We start from the raw sequence: 16903 nt of genomic DNA on the forward strand, positions 1-16903 counted from the left end.
TCTCTTAAAAATCTAATCAAATATTACCGATTAATCTTTGCAGCTCTAGCATGATTAATCTATCTTTTACAGAACTTTGTCAGATCAAATATAATTTTTGCAACCAAACACAAAACAATCTTCAAATTCAAAAAAGACTATTTTACAGAAACAGACTGAAATGCTGTGAAATACACACTGAGTACTCTCACCACTTAGTTTTTCTGAATACCTCAATACAAATGTGCATGAAACCATCTCGCATTAGAGAGGAACGATGCATCACAGAGCTTTATTGAGAACGAGTTAGCCAGTTTATCCGCAGAGATGATAAAATTTTCATCAAGCCTTGACAGCTGTAATATTCCAGCATCTGTACTTTATAAAACTGAAGGACTGTATTGGATGTAGCAGCTGCACTTTAAACGCTTGTGCAGTTTCCTCAAAAGCTTTGAATTTCTTTACTCTAGTGTGTGCTTTCATGTCCAAACTCCCCGAGTCCTTCTGTTATAAAATGTAAAAAGAAGAGCTTGTCATTGGCCCCTCGTGAAATAAACCATTTAGACGCACTAAGGCGTTCCCCAGGGCTCTAATCTGGGTCTGCTGTAGATTCCTAATTATCGGCGTTAATCTTTTTTTCATTGTCCAGAGCCTCGCTGTCGCTCCCGCCTGCTCAGCCAGGCAGCAGACACACTCCAGGCCCTCTGCTTCCCATGTGTGAGCTGAGATTCTGCCTGACATCAGACATGGGAAGCGAGGCTCCGGCAGCATGAAGGGTAAAAAGGTCGAGACTTGACCACCCCGGGCAGATAAAGCAGCCTTTTCATGTGTGATCAGCCCACAGCCCAAAGACAAATCCCTCCGTGCGCTGCCTTTGAACTTCAGCTGGAGCGAGTCCCTCCACACACGAAGGCTGCGAGACACTCTGAGCACACACCTCTTTATTATTTAGCTAAATGATGTTCCCAACACCTCTCCCCTGTTTTACTCTGTGTAACTGGAAGCTGAATGAAAAGAGTGATTGTGCAACATATTAGGAAACACCTACTCTTGTCAAGAGTACACTAATGAGGTGATCCAGGTAGAATTCATTACACTTTTTCCTGATCGCTGTGATTAAATCAGAAGAGAGGAGATGAAGCGCTCGAACATGGATTTTAAAATATGATTGTGCTGAATGTGTTGGAACTAGAATATTAGAAACTGTTGCCAGTAGTTTGTACATTCAGTTCCTGCAGCTCACTGCAGATTCTCCGTGCAGAAACCGGCTCTGGCAGCCTCCAGTTCTTCATCAAGCCTCTTTTACAAAACAATTATGACACTCATTACACCCTCTTTCTTCAAAACCCTCCCTCTCCTCCCCCTCCTCCCCCCAATCTCTCCCATCAGTGCATAATTCATGCGCAACTCATCGCCAAAGCAAAGCCAATTGCATCCACTCTAAACGAGCGTGCTGTGCGGCGCCCACAGCAGCACAAAAGGAAAACGTCAGTCTCATGACAGACCGCTTCACATGCTTTTGTTTCATAAGAATGGATGTAAATAGAGGGTGTTTCTCCTTCTGCAGCTCTCCCAGGTAGAGGGAATGCAAACAATGCTGGAGAGCTGGTGTGGCGTCTGTACGAGCGGCTTTCCAGATGCTTCAGCTCTGTAATGCTGCCACTTGGCTCCCACTGTCGTGTGTGTGTGTGTGTGTGTGTGTGTGCGCACTGTACAAGTGTGTACACACACAAGCCTGTATGTATATATAGAGCGCTATTTTTAAAGCTGATCCACAAATAGTAGAAACGGGGCCTAAAACGGTCCTCGCCTCTGTTGCCATTCCTGGGCTGCTGCTGCTGCCGCCGCCTTCTCATTCATTCATGAGTTTGCATGAATCTGCACAAACACTCCGGGCTTCCTCTCTCTCTGCTCTGCCCTTTGTAACGTCCACATCCTCTGTGTTTCTGATCAGGCGTCAGACCACTCCTTATTTCATGGTTAGTTAGATGCACAGTGGAATTAGACACACAGTTTTATTACACTCTTTGTCGCGTGAAATTAGGTCAGTGTTCAGCTTAGGTAACAGGGCATAATGTTATTACTGGACACTAAACGACAGCGGGCAGCTCGGCGTTAAATGCTGAGTGTCATCAGAGGGAATCTGCTCACTCATTCCTGCTTCACTGACGTGTTGGGGATATATCCCGAGAGTCTGGAAAATCACAATATGAAACTTTGTTCTTTATTGCCTCCCCCCATGTTGATGGAAAGTCAGGTGAAGTTTCATCGTCCACACAACATTTCCTAAAACTTGTTTTAAAAGGTATAAAGTAAAAAAATAACTGTTAAACAAGATGAAATGGCTCCATACAGCTCGTCTCTGGACGCCCAGAGATCACATATTGATTTTAAAAAGATGTTATTTACATCCTTCACGTGCAGTCGGGCTTGTGCACCCTTTTCAGACGGGCTGCACGCTAACACTTTTAGCTTAGCAGCTAAACTGATGTTTACAGCTTGCTGCCTTCCTTCCTTCCTTCCGTCATTACTGCCTTCCTTCCTTCCTTCCTTCCTTTCTTCCTTCCTTGATTACAGCTTAATAAAAGAGTGTAAGTAACATGTTTTCAAATCAGTTTGAGATGTTGGTGCTTTTGGAGGCTTGGATTACTCTAAAAACAATCAGTTCAGAGACATTTTATGTTTTTTTTCTGTTGTTCCCTTTTAAAACAAGTCCCCAGCTGCTTCATGTCTCTATGAGAAGAAGTGATAATGCCTGAATTGTAATTTTTTTGAAAACTGCCCCTTTAATTGGAGACCGATGTGCAGTTCAGTGCAGAAGAATTTCCCTCCCGTGCAGCGTGGACTGTCGTATCTCCCTGCCACTAGGTAACGTTAAACACGGAGTAAAGTCTGTTTCCTGTCATGAAATTAGCACAGAGCTGGACGGCGTTTGTAAAAAAAAAAAAAAAAAGAGGAAAAGCGTCCACAGACTCGGTGACTCCTCTCTGCTCTGCCTTCGATTGGGGAATCACATTCGGCGTGTCAGGCGGCCCTGACCGGGCAGCAGGCCGCCGCGGGCGACCAGCAGATCAGTGATGTGGCGGTGATGCCTCTAATGAAGCTGACACAGCACAGCCTCCCTCCTCGCGGGCCCCTGAGGGCCTCCTGCTCTGCATGTAGCACCACAAACACTCCCACCCCCCCCCTACGCCTTCATGTTTCAGCCCAATGTGCTTCTGATTTGATGGCGCCTCAAATGCATTGCTGCATCATTTATTCTCTTGTTGGATATCAGGGGTGAAGGCAAATACTGTGTTTGTAGTAGCTAAAGTGGGTCACAGTATGCAAACAAAGCCTCTCTCACCCTCTGCAGTGTCTCTGTCTGTCTCTGATGAATGCCTCTGTGTTGTTGTTCAGGAGCTGCCCAGCTGAGGTGAAGGGGAGGGCAGAGGACCCCGGTTCAGCCTGAGCGTGGATGACCTGCCCCCGGAAACAGGACCATGATCTGAAGAAGGGCGTCGCACACCGAACCCCGTTCTTCCTCTCCTCCTTCTCCCTATCTTTTTTCTTTTCTTTTCATTTTTTTTTTTTTTTTTAAACTAACGGTGTGACAGCCTCCCTGCCCGGCTGCTTCCGACGAGAGTCAGCGTGCACGGAGAGGACGAACTGAGAGAGAGCAGACTGTTTAAAGGAGGAGATAAACACGACGACAGCCATCCGTGACCTCTGACGTTGCCACTCCCCCCTCGCCCCTCCCGCCGCAACACCGGAAACATGGGGAGGAAAAAGATTCAGATTCAGCGGATCACCGACGAACGCAACAGACAGGTGAGACGAGCCGGCGATATCTGGACGTATTATAACTTCCTCACTTCAGTCAGCAGCTGCGTCTGTGACGAGCAGCCTGATTAGAGCTTCAATTACACAGAGACGGAATGAATTAATGAATAAACGTAATGAATGCACACGCTGTGATACAGGACGGGAATTAAACCAGCAAACGATGGATGGGAATACTCCTGTGTTAATAAAGGGTGGAGGAGTAGCTACAGCAGGTCAGCCTTAAAGGAAAAGTTCAGCCAAACATGTAAATTCAGTCGTTATCTGAGCACCACAGGTCAAACATGTCTGCAGCTTCACAGGAAAACACTATTGCAGGATTCTCTGAAACAGCAGAAGAAGCTGAAGGACCAAAACAATCCTAAAAGACTCCATAGAGATCTTTCTTCCTTCCTGCCTTCATTTCTTTCTTTCTTTCTTTCTTTCTGTCTATCCTTCCTTCCTTTCTATCCCTCCTTCCTGCCCTTCCTTCCTTCCTTCCTGCTCCAGTAGATGATGATCATTTTTTGGGTGAATTGTTCCTTTAAAAGACAACAGCTCCAGTCACATAGTTTGCAGCACTAGTACATTTTCTCAGTAAATGTAATTTGTCATGTTGGTGTCCGTCGTTGAGTTATCTGAAAGATCTCAGTCTCAAAACGTTTGAGTGGCTTGAACTCCCTAAAACTAAAATATTCCTGTCATCTGCTCCGATCTAAGAAAAGATAATTTTCTACTCCTCCACAAACTGAATTCCATTGTGGTGACAGAAAAACTGTAACAGCGATAACAGATTCCCGCAGGGATCTGTGGTGTTTTCACATGTCCCATGTAGCATGAACAACATAGTGGCTGTTCTCTCACCAGTGGCACAACAAAAGATAATAGCATCGTGTTTTATGAGGCTCACATGACTTCACGGAGCTATCATGAGGTTTCTCAGACGCTCGTCTTCCTCCCTACAGTGAAAAAGAGCAAGAAAAAGTATGATATCCCCCCTAAAAACAGCCTCAGTCCCTCTGGTTACATCAGCAGCATTGTCAGAGAGGATGAAAGGGTAAATGATCCATCTAAAATGAGTCAACTGGTAAATGGGCTTCGCTCCATTGAGCAGATTGAGTAATGGATTTGACGTGCCCACCTTCAAAAGCAAGAGAGAGAAGAAAAACAAGACGGAGAGAGGCAGAGGGAGAGAAACAAGGTGCCTGGCTGAATAAGACCCGAGCGGTGTTGAGAGCGAGCTGGGCCGGAGGCTTTTTGGAAAAATCATCCTCAGTTTTCTCCTCATCAATCTGAGCGGGTCGCATTTCCATAAAGGCGAACAAGCGGCGCCTGCAGGGGGTCAGCGGAGAACGATGGCTTGTTATTCATCAGTACACAATTGGACATAAAGCAGGAGGAGGAGGAGGAGGAGGAGGAGGAGGAGTGCTGGTTAATGGAGCCAGCACTTGTATCAGGTGTCGAACAGTTCGTCGATAAGGTGATGCACTCTGCGGTAATACACGGCCATCATGTCAGGATCAAATATTACTCATTGACCGCCATCAGGTGATTAACAAGCAGCAAATGGTTTTTCTCGATCACTGCGGCAAAAACTGTCGGGAGTTAATGAACCGAAAAAACTGCGCCGAGCATTTACATCTCCGCTCCGTGTTTATCTTCTCCAGCTCGATTTAAAACAGTGAAATAGGATTCAGTTCTTCTATCAGCGAACATTCAGAGCGACTCTGCAGCGTTTCGAAGTGGAACAGAGAATTAAGAAGGAAAATAAGTGCTTTTTTTTTTACACGCTCGCTCCGTGTTGATGCGGCTAATGAACAGCGGCCTGCTTCTGAAAGGAAATCAAATGAATTTTTTTGGAGTACATGCAGCCCGTCACCCTCCTACGTGTTGATTCAGAAGATGCTGCCATAAGCTCCGCAAAATAAACAGCGTTCAGAGTGTGGGCCCCCGACTGGAAGCATGACAGCATCTCAAACACCACATTTTTCTTACGGAGACAAAGACGCACGGTGAAGAATAGAGAATTGGACTGAGCTGATGGGTTTTTTTTATTTTTGGATAGTGTTAGTCACTTCAGAGCTAAATGAGTTGACTTTTCATTGACACCATGACCCTTCAGGCTGGAGGGAACACGTTTTAATGCCAAGCAGAAGCTGAATTGGCCTTATCGCTTCACCTGACGACTATTTTTTTGTTTGTTTGGTTTTAAAATGTCATCACAGTTTCCCAGAGCCTGACGTGACGTCTTCAAATGGCTTACTTGGTCGAACAAGCAGCCAAAAACTCTTCATTTACTCTTTAATGACAAAGAAAAGAACCAAGTCCTCCCGTTTAAAAAGCTAATGTTTGATATTTTTTGCTAATACAAATACAAAAGTAATGCATGCAGTGTTGCAGTTGTACAAACGGATGTGAAATATATGAAAATATCTGGTTCGTTCATAAAAAGTCAAAGGTACGAGGCTGTGTGCGTAAAAACCTCAACAGCAAAGTACGAAACATTGACTCAAACAGCTCGACATCGTGTTTTTCCTCCGCTCACACTCCTTTGAGTTAAAGTTTTACACTCCAGAAACCTGATTCTACGTTTAGAAGTTTAAATCGGTTCAGTTTCGGATGAATTCAGCATCTACGGTGACGCTGACTGGTTCCAGTTTGTAGCCGTCCAAACCAGACCATCAACAACACTGATGGAAAAAACACGATTTCTCTGAAACAAAGTGTAAATAACTATAACTCAGTCCTATATTATTAAATCATCCAGGAGACTGAAAGGAGAAAGGAGGAGAAACTCTTTCTGGATGACACTTTTTGTAATAACCAAACCAAACGTGAGGGCTGGTTGTGATGCAGGAGTGTCAGGGTTAAGCTTTGTGTTGTTTATGTTGCGGTACAAAATGAAACATGTCGTCCACCTGAGCTCGAGGTGCCGACTGCATCCTCAACAGAAAACATTGGGTAATTCTGAGGGACTGTTGGTGTTTTTCGCTGTTGGCTACGATACCCATGAGCCTCAGCTGCCATTGTTAAACCACTCAGAGTCGGAGGTGTTGAGTCACTGCTGCTGGGAACAAAAACACTGACGATGCTGAACTCATCCAGAACCGACCCGGAGTCTGAATGTTTGAAGTCGGGCTGCAGCTACGCATTATCCTCAAATCCTCATATTTAAGAAGCTGGAACCAGACTGTATCTGAAGTTTTTGCACAATACTTGGCAACTTATTTTCTTTTAATCGCCTCGTCGTTGCAGCTCTAACGTGAACTGACTCAAGCGGCTGATTGTGTTTAGGAGTCATAGTTTATGTCCACAAGCTGGTGTCTTTGATTTTTTTCAGTAAGAAACAGAGTTTATAAAATGTTTTTGAACAGATGATTCAGTTTCATGACGGGACTTCACTTCTGAAAACCTGAAATAACCTCAAATTAGTCGATTTTACTTTCACTTTCCACAAAATGGCAAGTAGAATTTAAAACAACGTTACAGAGCAGAGTTCACGTCTCAATTTTTCAAGTTGAAAAACAAGTTTTCGAGCTCTCTTCAGCGCTAAATCCTTCAGATTGATCCTCACAGAGCTGCGCCGTGACGATCGGTATCTGCCTTTAAATGATCCGACCTGAGACTGAGCGAGCGAATGAAAGAGAGGGTTTCAGCGACAGGAAACAGCGAGAGGAGGTTGCGGTTGTCAGTGGTGGTTTCCTCATCCATCTGCCACACAACCACAACCTCGCCAAGACACACACACACACACACACACACACACACACACACACACACACACACCAATGAAACCACTCGCCCCCTTTCTTTCTTTTCTTTCTCTCTCTCCTCACTGAGGATGTCTTATTCTTCAGTTGCCATTGGTTACCTGGCAATTCTGTTTCTTAATGTCAATTACCTCCAGCTTGTTTATCCTTTGTGGCAAACATCAGGATCGAGACCCAAAGTCGCTGCCCCACCGCCCACTTTCCTCTGAGGAAACAAGAAGAAAGACAGACGGGGGGGCGGGGGGGGGGGGGTTCGAGGATGTTTGCTGTCGTTCTTGTTTGTTTGCCGCGCTGCTGGATGACCTTATAATTTGTTAGCAGAGCGGTTGTTGGTGTTTGCAGTGGCTTGTCTCTTCATCACCAGCCACTCTTGTCATCCTGCACAGCCGTAATTTCCTCCCTTTCCAACATCGCCACATAATTTATCTGCTCGCTGTGTGTGTGTGTGTGTGTGTGTGTGTGTGTGTGTGAGGGAGGGAGGAGGGGGGAGGTATGTAGATAGACAGTGAGATAAAGATGAAGGGGGGGTTAGAGAGAGAGAGAGAGAGAGTGAGGGAGGTAAGATGATGGTAGCAGTGTGTGATGAGGTGAGAAATGGGGGGCGGGAGGGGAGGCAAGAGGGGAGTCGGTTGCCCATGGATACGACCCCGATATAATTTGATTTGTGGCAGCAGGAAGCAATGAGTGAGCGAGTGCGAGAGGAGGGAGGGAGGGAGGGGGAGGGAGGATGTGGAAAAAAAAAAAAAAGCGAGAGAGAGGAAGAGAAAACGAGGGCGAGAAAATAAAAGACGAAGGAGAGGAAGAAGAGAGAAGGTGGGATGAGAGAGGCTTTAAACATGTCGGGCGCCGAAGGAAAGACGAGCGAGAGAGATGAGAGATGGAGAGATTGAAGGTCTCATCCTCGACGTCTCTATCTCATCTCCTCCTCTCTATCTGCTCCTCTCTATCTGCTCCTCTCTCTATCTGCTCCTCTCTATCTGCTCCTCTCTCTATCTGCTCCTCTCTATCTGCTCCTCTCTCTATCTGCTCCTCTCTATCTGCTCCTCTCTATCTGCTCCTCTCTCTATCTGCTCCTCTCTCTATCTGCTCCTCTCTATCTGCTCCTCTCTCTATCTGCTCCTCTCTATCTCCTCTCTCTATCTGCTCCTCTCTATCTGCTCCTCTCTATCTGCTCCTCTCTCTATCTGCTCCTCTCTATCTGCTCCTCTCTCTATCTGCTCCTCTCTATCTGCTCCTCTCTCTATCTGCTCCTCTCTATCTCCTCTCTCTATCTGCTCCTCTCTATCTGCTCCTCTCTATCTCCTCTCTCTATCTGCTCCTCTCTATCTGCTCCTCTCTCTATCTGCTCCTCTCTCTATCTACTCCTCTCTCTATCTACTCCTCCTCTCTATCTGCTCCTCTCTCTATCTGCTCCTCTCTATCTGCTCCTCTCTATCTGCTCCTCTCTCTATCTGCTCCTCTCTATCTACTCCTCTCTCTATCTGCTCCTCTCTCTATCTACTCCTCTCTCTATCTACTCCTCTCTCTATCTGCTCCTCTCTCTATCTGCTCCTCTCTATCTGCTCCTCTCTCTATCTGCTCCTCTCTCTATCTGCTCCTCTCTCTATCTGCTCCTCTCTATCTGCTCCTCTCTCTATCTGCTCCTCTCTATCCGCTCCTCTCTCTATCTGCTCCTCTCTATCTGCTCCTCTCTCTATCTCCTCCTCTCTATCTGCTCCTCTCTATCTGCTCCTCTCTCTATCTCCTCCTCTCTATCTGCTCCTCTCTATCTGCTCCTCTCTCTATCTGCTCCTCTCTATCTGCTCCTCTCTATCTGCTCCTCTCTTCATTCATTTCAATTACTTTCAGTTCAACAAATACAAAGTCCGTGTCGATGCAGGTAAAAACCAGGAGGAGCGGCTCCGAGCTCATTTTAATATAACAAGAGATCACAAGTGTTTCTGAAATGTTGTGTTTAAAAAATGCAAATATCGAGTTAAATATTCACTGATTTGCAAACGTTTCCAAAACAAAAATCTTGCATATTGGATAAAGTCGAGTTTAAAATTCTTGTTTTTTATGTTGCTGATGTGTCAGAGTCAAATAAACCTTTCATCACTCCATCAATCAGCAGAAAAAATCAATTTTCTCTGTGTTTTTAGGAATAAAATGTTCTATAAATCAGGCTGTGGATGACGTATGAACAAAGCCCTCAGTGAAAACCTTCAGAACATAGATCGGGCTGAAACTCGAGAGTTTGGTGGATGTAAGTGCTGCTGGAGTGACTCAGAGTCTGAGGAAAAAAATAACTTTTTAGTTTTTAGACAGAAAGATGGTGAGTAGAGGGAAAAACTGATGACGATGTCGCCATGAAACTTCCCCAGTTTGTTACAGTGTTTGTTTGTGACGACCAGAATAGAAATCTGAGCCAAAAAAATAAATAAATGTTTTCTGTTCACTAGTCGGAAAGAAGATGATCTGTGAGCAGCGCATAAAAGATCAAACCTGCCGCGCTTATTGCTCGTTCTTAAAGGAACAGTTCGCCCAAAAATGAAAATCCAGTCATCATCTCCTCCCTCCATGTTGATGTAAAGTCAGGTGAAGTCTCGTAGTCCACAAAACATTTCTGGAGCTTCACAGTAAAAACAGCATTGCAGCATTCTGCTAAACACCTGAAGCAGCTGGAGACTGCAGCTCGTGCATCTCCAAAAGCCCCAAGATCCCAAATAGATTTGAAAAGATGTTATTGAAACCCTTTTTGTGAACCTTAATCTTTGCTGTAGCTGCATTGTTAGTGTCTGAAGTGGGTGAGCAGGGTGAGAAGGTTTTATAAAACATCTTCTGAAACCAGTTTGGGATCTCTGTGCTTCTTGGATTCCACCAGAGGCATTTTATGGGTTTTTTTCTTGGTTGTTTTTCACATTTTGAATCAAGTCTCCAGCTGCTTCAGGTGTTTAGCAGAATGCTGCAACTCTGTTTTACTGTGAAGCTCCAGAAATGTTCTGTGGACTACGAGACTTCACCTGACTTTCATCAGCATGGAGGGAGGAGATGATGACTGGATTTTCATTTTTAGGCGAACTGCTCCTTTGAAACAAGTATTACACATTGAAAGAAGATGAAGACTTTCAGTTCAGTGCAGAAAACGTGATGTCACCGCAGCTTTTCAGCTGTTCGTCTAATAGAAAATGTGATGATGTCACTCGTGGGCGTGGCCTGGAGCGCTGGAGACCTCTTAGCCCCTTCGGTTGGCTCCGGCAGCCCATCTGTGCACACTCTTTCTTTATTTGCATCCCTCCCATATCAAACACCAGATTCTGCCTCGGTACCTGAAGCCTCTCCTCCTCCTCCTCCTCCCTCTCGTCTTAATCTTTCTGTCCCCGTGCGTGTTTGTGTTTGTGCAATCCTGTGTGTTTAATCCAAACAAAGCCAAATCTCCCCGGATTGTAAATACCAGTTGGTTATAGCAGGGAAGCGCTTTCTAAAGCCAAGCAGCAGACAACAAGGGACCCGGTGCTTCAGCAACACTCCCAGTTCTGTTCTGCTTGTTCACAACTGAGGGGGCTCGTACAAGTGTGTGTGTGTGTGTGTGTGTGTGTGTGTGTGTGTGTGTGTGTGTGTGTGTGTGTGAGGAAGAGAGAGAAATAACATGCGACAGAAGGAGAGAGTGTGGAAAAGCAGAGCCGGGAGAGAGTGTGTGACATAGAAAGAGAGCATGGAAAAGAGCATAACAGAGTGTGAAAACGACGAGGAGAACGAGTGTGACGGCAGAGAAGGAGTGTGCAGGGAAGAAAAAGCCTGTGTGTGTGTGTGTGTGATGTGCAAAATACAAACTGAGTACTTGAAAGCGAGCATGTTTAGACGCTCTGTCTGGAAGTCTGTTTCCTGAAGCACACTTCAGTACTTTTCATGCATTCAGTCCGTCGGTGTTTTCTGTCCCAAATACCCCCCGACTGCATCGGCCTTAATGCTCGACTGTAAAAACAGATTTAGTGCTCTGTGGTGCAGGATGATGTGGAGCTGCGCCTTAAAGGAATAGTTCATCTTTTGAGGAAATGTGTTTTTTTTCCACTTTCTTGAGCAAACTGAGATTGAGAGTCGGCCTGAGGTTAACGACGAGACTCAGGAAGAAATAGTCTGGCACATAATTCATTCACGGATAGAACAGCAAGATAAGTGGTGAGCTTCAGAGGCTACAGCTAGGCTACCTGTTTACCCTGTTATTAGTCCTCATGCTAAGCTAGGTGTATCTGCATGTATTGGTCGGCCGATCAGCTGAGAATGGCCTGACACATATATCAGTGTAGATATTTTGAAAGTCAACTTTGAGATACATATATATACATTATTATAAAAAATAAATGACCTATACTGACATTCCTTACGTCCAGTTCAGGTTCGTGACGATGAAACTGAGCTGCAGCGATGTAAACGGACCCGTGTCGGCTCGACTCGGGCCGTCTGGTGCATAGATTCATATAGATGAACTAGATACCAGATGGAAAGATGGCGGCCGTTCAAACCGAGGAGAGTTGCTCGCCTAGCGCGTACGCCAAAAAAGTTTTCTGGCGTCCCGTTGAACGGACCGTAGACTTTACATTGTGATGACGTCACAGACTTTTCTCAGCTTATTGAGAGTTTTTACAAATCTAAAACCTCCACGGAACAAAGAAAGAGTCATAATGGACCTCGTGTGTCATCAGTTTTACAGATGTCTCTTTTATAACGGCGGAGGTATTTCTTTCACCACAGTGCTGCTCGTGGCCACCGGGCCAGTTTGGAAGCGGAGCTGAGCGGCACCCTCCGGGGGCCTGGTCCGATTGTGTCAGCCGACTTGAGTCTGATACTCGAATGCTGAAGGGATCACCTCATTGTTTGAGTTTCAGCCATGTGCTCCGTGACACGAGCCTTAAAATTCAAATGAAACTGACAGCTTCGCTGCTCTCACCGCTCTCTGCCACTCACCTTTGGTTTTTCATTATTTCATCATTACTTGAAATGCAGGTGTAGCTCGAAACTCTCCATCAGATACCTCCTTTATGTTTTAAGACACAAAAAATAAAAGAGTCTGAGAGTTTATTCGTCTTGGTGTGAAGTGGCAGGATTTCAGGACAAGTTTCTAGTTCTTTAATTCTCTTTTTAATTTGTTTATTTTACTCTCACAAGGTTTTTCATTTTCACCCTCTCCTGTCTCGTGTCCACTTTGCTGTCAGCCTCCGCCTTGCAGCGCATCAAGAACTTATCTGAAGCCGATCGGGCTGGTCGCCCTTTGAGACCTTTAATAAAATCGTTTATATATTCTGTCATGACATTTTTATGGTTTTGCGGTCATCTGACAACAGGAGCAGAGAGACAAACACATGCCGGGTGTGAGCAGCTTCAGCTCGGAGAGAGTCGGAGGCCGCAGGAAAAGTTGTTTTCTTGTTTGGTTTGAGGAAGCCAGACGTGTTTATGAGAGGCTGGATGTCTGCTTTAAGTGACTGTTTATTTTTAAACTGAGCTCATGCGGTTTAGGTTGAAGTTGGAGATAAAGGAAGATGGTTATCAGTCTGTATTTTCCCCCGGGGCTCCGGTCCAGCTCTGTGCCCAGAGCATCTAACATTCAGGGGCAAAAGATGCTTTAATACGTGTTTTTCTTACAGCAGCTAAGGCAGAGCACGTTTTTATTTCTGTTTTGGAAATAAAGAGGATTTTGGATGTAATTTTCTTTCCTCTCTCCTCCTCCTCTTCCTCCTCCTCCTCCAGGTGACGTTCACCAAGCGAAAGTTCGGTCTGATGAAGAAGGCGTACGAGCTGAGCGTCCTGTGTGACTGCGAGATCGCCCTCATCATCTTCAACCACTCCAACAAGCTGTTCCAGTACGCCAGCACCGACATGGACAAGGTCCTGCTCAAGTACACCGAGTACAACGAGCCGCACGAGAGCCGGACCAACGCCGACATCATCGAGGTAAAGCGTGGGATGGGGCGGGTGAAACAACAGGAGTGTAACACAATCATCAGTGATTTAAAGATGGAGTCAGTATTTGTTAAAAACATTATGAATCGTCTCTGTGAACGTGTGAACGTCAGCTCGTTGTAGTCTTACTTACTGTTTCTCCTCGTCTTTGTTGGTGAGTTGGTGTTGAGTTTATTTTCCCCGGTGGGATCGTTAAGACTGAAACCTAATCTGTTCTCGTCCTCCACAGACTCATTCAGACTTAATTAAGTCTAGTCCAGTCTATCAAAGCCAGTCCGGTTCACTGCTTTCAAGTCTGTAAAACTGAGTATGAACTGCTTTTCCCATGTCTTTGGTGATATCCAGCCTTAAATCCAGCCCGGGCCTGTAGAGCTATGGCTTATTATTTTTTTTCACCTGGATTTTATGCCCAAAAATTGTTGTTTCCTGCTGCAAAAAGATGCCAAAGTCACATCCCCCTTTGTTTGACTGACGAATATTTTCATTGTTGATTAATCGACTAGTTGTTTAGTTTATAAAATAATCAGTGTTTCATTGTAAAGGATCCTGCATCTGTCACTTCATACAGATCCACACCAAAAAGTTAATGGTGTCTGTTCTTGGCTGAGATCCATCCTCCGCCTGAGTTTAATAGAAAAAAGAAAATTTAATGTGTAATCCTGTTGACCAACAAACAAACAAACAAACAAACGGACACAGACAAACATCCATCTACCAGCAGCACCTCTAACTCTCTACCTTAATGTTTTATCTCATTTGATTAATCCGTACAAAAACTAAAGTATAAACACAACCAGTTGTGTTGTTACATGGGATTAGCAAACTCTGAACATGGCTAATTGTTTCAGCTCTTTATGCTAAGCTAACTGTTTCCCAGCTGTAGCTTCATATAACAGAAAAATGCAAATAAGATGGTGATTATGCATCAGATCTCTTTAATAGACTGCAGATTGCTTCATTGGAAATTTTCTTTTGATTTTTCCATTATTATCTTTTTATATTACATTTAAAATAAATCCAGAGATTTTTTTTTTTTACCCTTTCAAGACTGAAAATGTTGAGCCTCCACTCGTCTTCACCAGGGCTGCAACTAATGATGATGAAAGTCATTATTGATCTGACAGTTGTTGTCATCGATTAGAAATTGCGAAAAATGCTCAAATTGTCACAATCCTCACATTAAACACTGGAACCAGCAAATGTTTGACATATTTGCTTGAAAAATCAATGAAAAAGGGTCATAAAATAATTGAACTTTTGATCGATAAATCAACTGATCTGGTCTCGACCGACTGCTTTTATTCCCGTCCGGTTCTGAGTTGTTGAGTCCAGCCCATCCCAGCGTCGTTGCTGGCTCTACTCTGGCTTACTGCCTGCTAGCTTGTAGGGAGGGCAGAGGTAGGGACAGCTGGGCCTCCCCCGGTCCTCCCCCCTTTACCCCTCTGTTGTTGGCCCGGCGTTACGCTGAGACCTCTCCAACAGCCACAACAACAGCGACGGGCCAAAGGAGGACGCCTGGAACCAATTGGAAGCCACCTCGGCACAAAATGGCCACCGTATATAAGAAGCAGGGCCTGTCAGGCAGCTGAAAAATAACATGTGTTCATTTGCATATTGACTAGAAGGGAGGTCAGTGATGAGGTGAGGAGGAAAGGTGTGAGGGCGATCGTCGAGTCCCGCTTTTTATGTTTTTGTAATAGGAATACATTTTTTTCCGAACGTCTTTCATCCCTGTGGGAAAAATGCTCCGCTGGAGCTCGTCAGGCGAACACGGAGCACGTTCACATGCCTTGCTGACCCTTTTATACATAATGGCCCTCTCATGAATTGAACACGAGATGGTTAGGTATGATTCAGCGAGCCGTGCTCGCTGCAGTGCAGCACTTAGGCTTCATATGGAGCGTGGACTTAAAGCCGGACTCGCGCTTGACTTTGAATGTTTTTTTGTTGCTTGTTTTTTTACATTTATTTTGCTGCAGGAGTTCACGATCGGTCAACCGTCAGCATAAAGTCACCGTCAGATATTTATTGTCGTGTTGAAAGCTTCAGGATAGTCCAACAAAAACACACACAGCAAACCGGAGAGAAAGTAAGATGATAAAATGAGCCCTGATCTGTTTGGACTCTTAAATTACAGTTTATGTGTTGTTGATTTACCAGGGAATCTCAGGTCGGGGGGAATGTATCAAATTGGACAGTTATTTTTGGAATAAAACCACTTTTTCCACATGTGTAGCCAGGGTCAAAATGCTTGAAGTCATACTGAATGTTGCTGATAATCTAAAATGAAAATGGAGGAAACAAAATGATTGGAGTGGGATTTATGGCCATGCAAAAAAAAAGCGAGAATATTTTATTATAGTTAAATATCAATTTCAGACATTTGTTCTCCAGTTTTTATTCATCCTTCATGAACAAAGTGGTGCCTACCTGTGTCCCAGGAGTGCTGAACTTTGACACCACATCATGAGTTTTATTTCCCCCTTTTCAGACTTTTTTTATATCAAACGCGTTATTGGAAAAAGCTCAGAGGCTTTAAAGATTGTTTGATTCATCTCACAAATCCCTGGGAGGCTCCTCCGACCTCTAGCTGCTGCTTTAAGGCATCACTCTTCTCCCAACTTGTCTGAAGTTATCCACAAACATCTAAATCAATCACTAGCTGGTGTGCTGGAGGTGTTTCAAAACACAGCTAACAGCTTCTCTCCACTGCAACTTTCATTCAGCGCCCTCTTTCATCGGTCGCGCTGAGCGTTCCCGGGCATAAATCAGATCCCGCTACAGAACGTGTGTTTTAGAAATCGAAACCTTCCTGATTTTAACAAAATAATGATTCATTCTGAGCGTTCAGGAAACTACAGTTCCCGTGAAAAATTAAGCAGCACAGCAGCCAACAGGGGCGAACATCTTCATATCTCGTTATCGACAAACTTCTTAGGTGTAGTCGTCCGTCTGACAACGTCTTCAACGTAAGGTCAAGTGTGCAGAAGGACTTTTACTTCCTAGTTCAGTTCCTCAGACTATTTGGGAGTTTTGTAGGGTGTGTGGGGGCCGAAGCCGAGTTCATCCAGCGACATTTAATCCAATGAGGGCTGAAATCTCAGTTAAAAGTGAAGGTGAAGCAGTTTTTGGATTCGAGTGGGCGGACGGTAAACGTGAGGCAGCAGAGTTTGGTGTCGTGTCTTTCACCTCCACTTCCGTCTGTCACTTTCTTCCTCCTAAATCTCCTGATTCGCTCGGTCACGACCGTTTCTCCCTTCTCTCCTTATCCTTCCCTCTCTGTCTGTCTCTGAGTGTCAGCAGTAAAGCCTTTTCTGTAGGCTGTATCTCCAGCTGCAGATGGCTCTTAAGTGTATGCGACCGTGTGCGACTGTGTGCGACTGTGTGTGTGTGTTTCGTGTGTGTGTGTGTGTGTG

At 44.8% G+C, this 16903-nt stretch overlaps 1 protein-coding gene across 16 annotated transcripts in view; it reads left to right on the top strand.

The window, feature by feature from the left end:
* Positions 1–16903, top strand: part of mef2d (myocyte enhancer factor 2d) — a 110042-nt gene that overhangs the window by 37450 nt on the left and 55689 nt on the right. For all 16 annotated transcript variants that reach the window (XM_084358506.1, XM_084358511.1, XM_084358497.1 and 13 more), the window contains exons 2-3: positions 3379–3789; positions 13275–13478. In XM_084358506.1, coding sequence (XP_084214632.1) covers positions 3736–3789; positions 13275–13478 — 258 coding nt within the window. In that variant the 5' untranslated portion in view covers positions 3379–3735. The remainder of the gene's footprint in view (positions 1–3378; positions 3790–13274; positions 13479–16903) is intronic.

The sequence above is a fragment of the Pagrus pagrus genome (assembly GCF_965226575.1).
Source record: "Pagrus pagrus genome assembly, chromosome: 7".
Taxonomy (NCBI): domain Eukaryota; kingdom Metazoa; phylum Chordata; class Actinopteri; order Spariformes; family Sparidae; genus Pagrus; species Pagrus pagrus.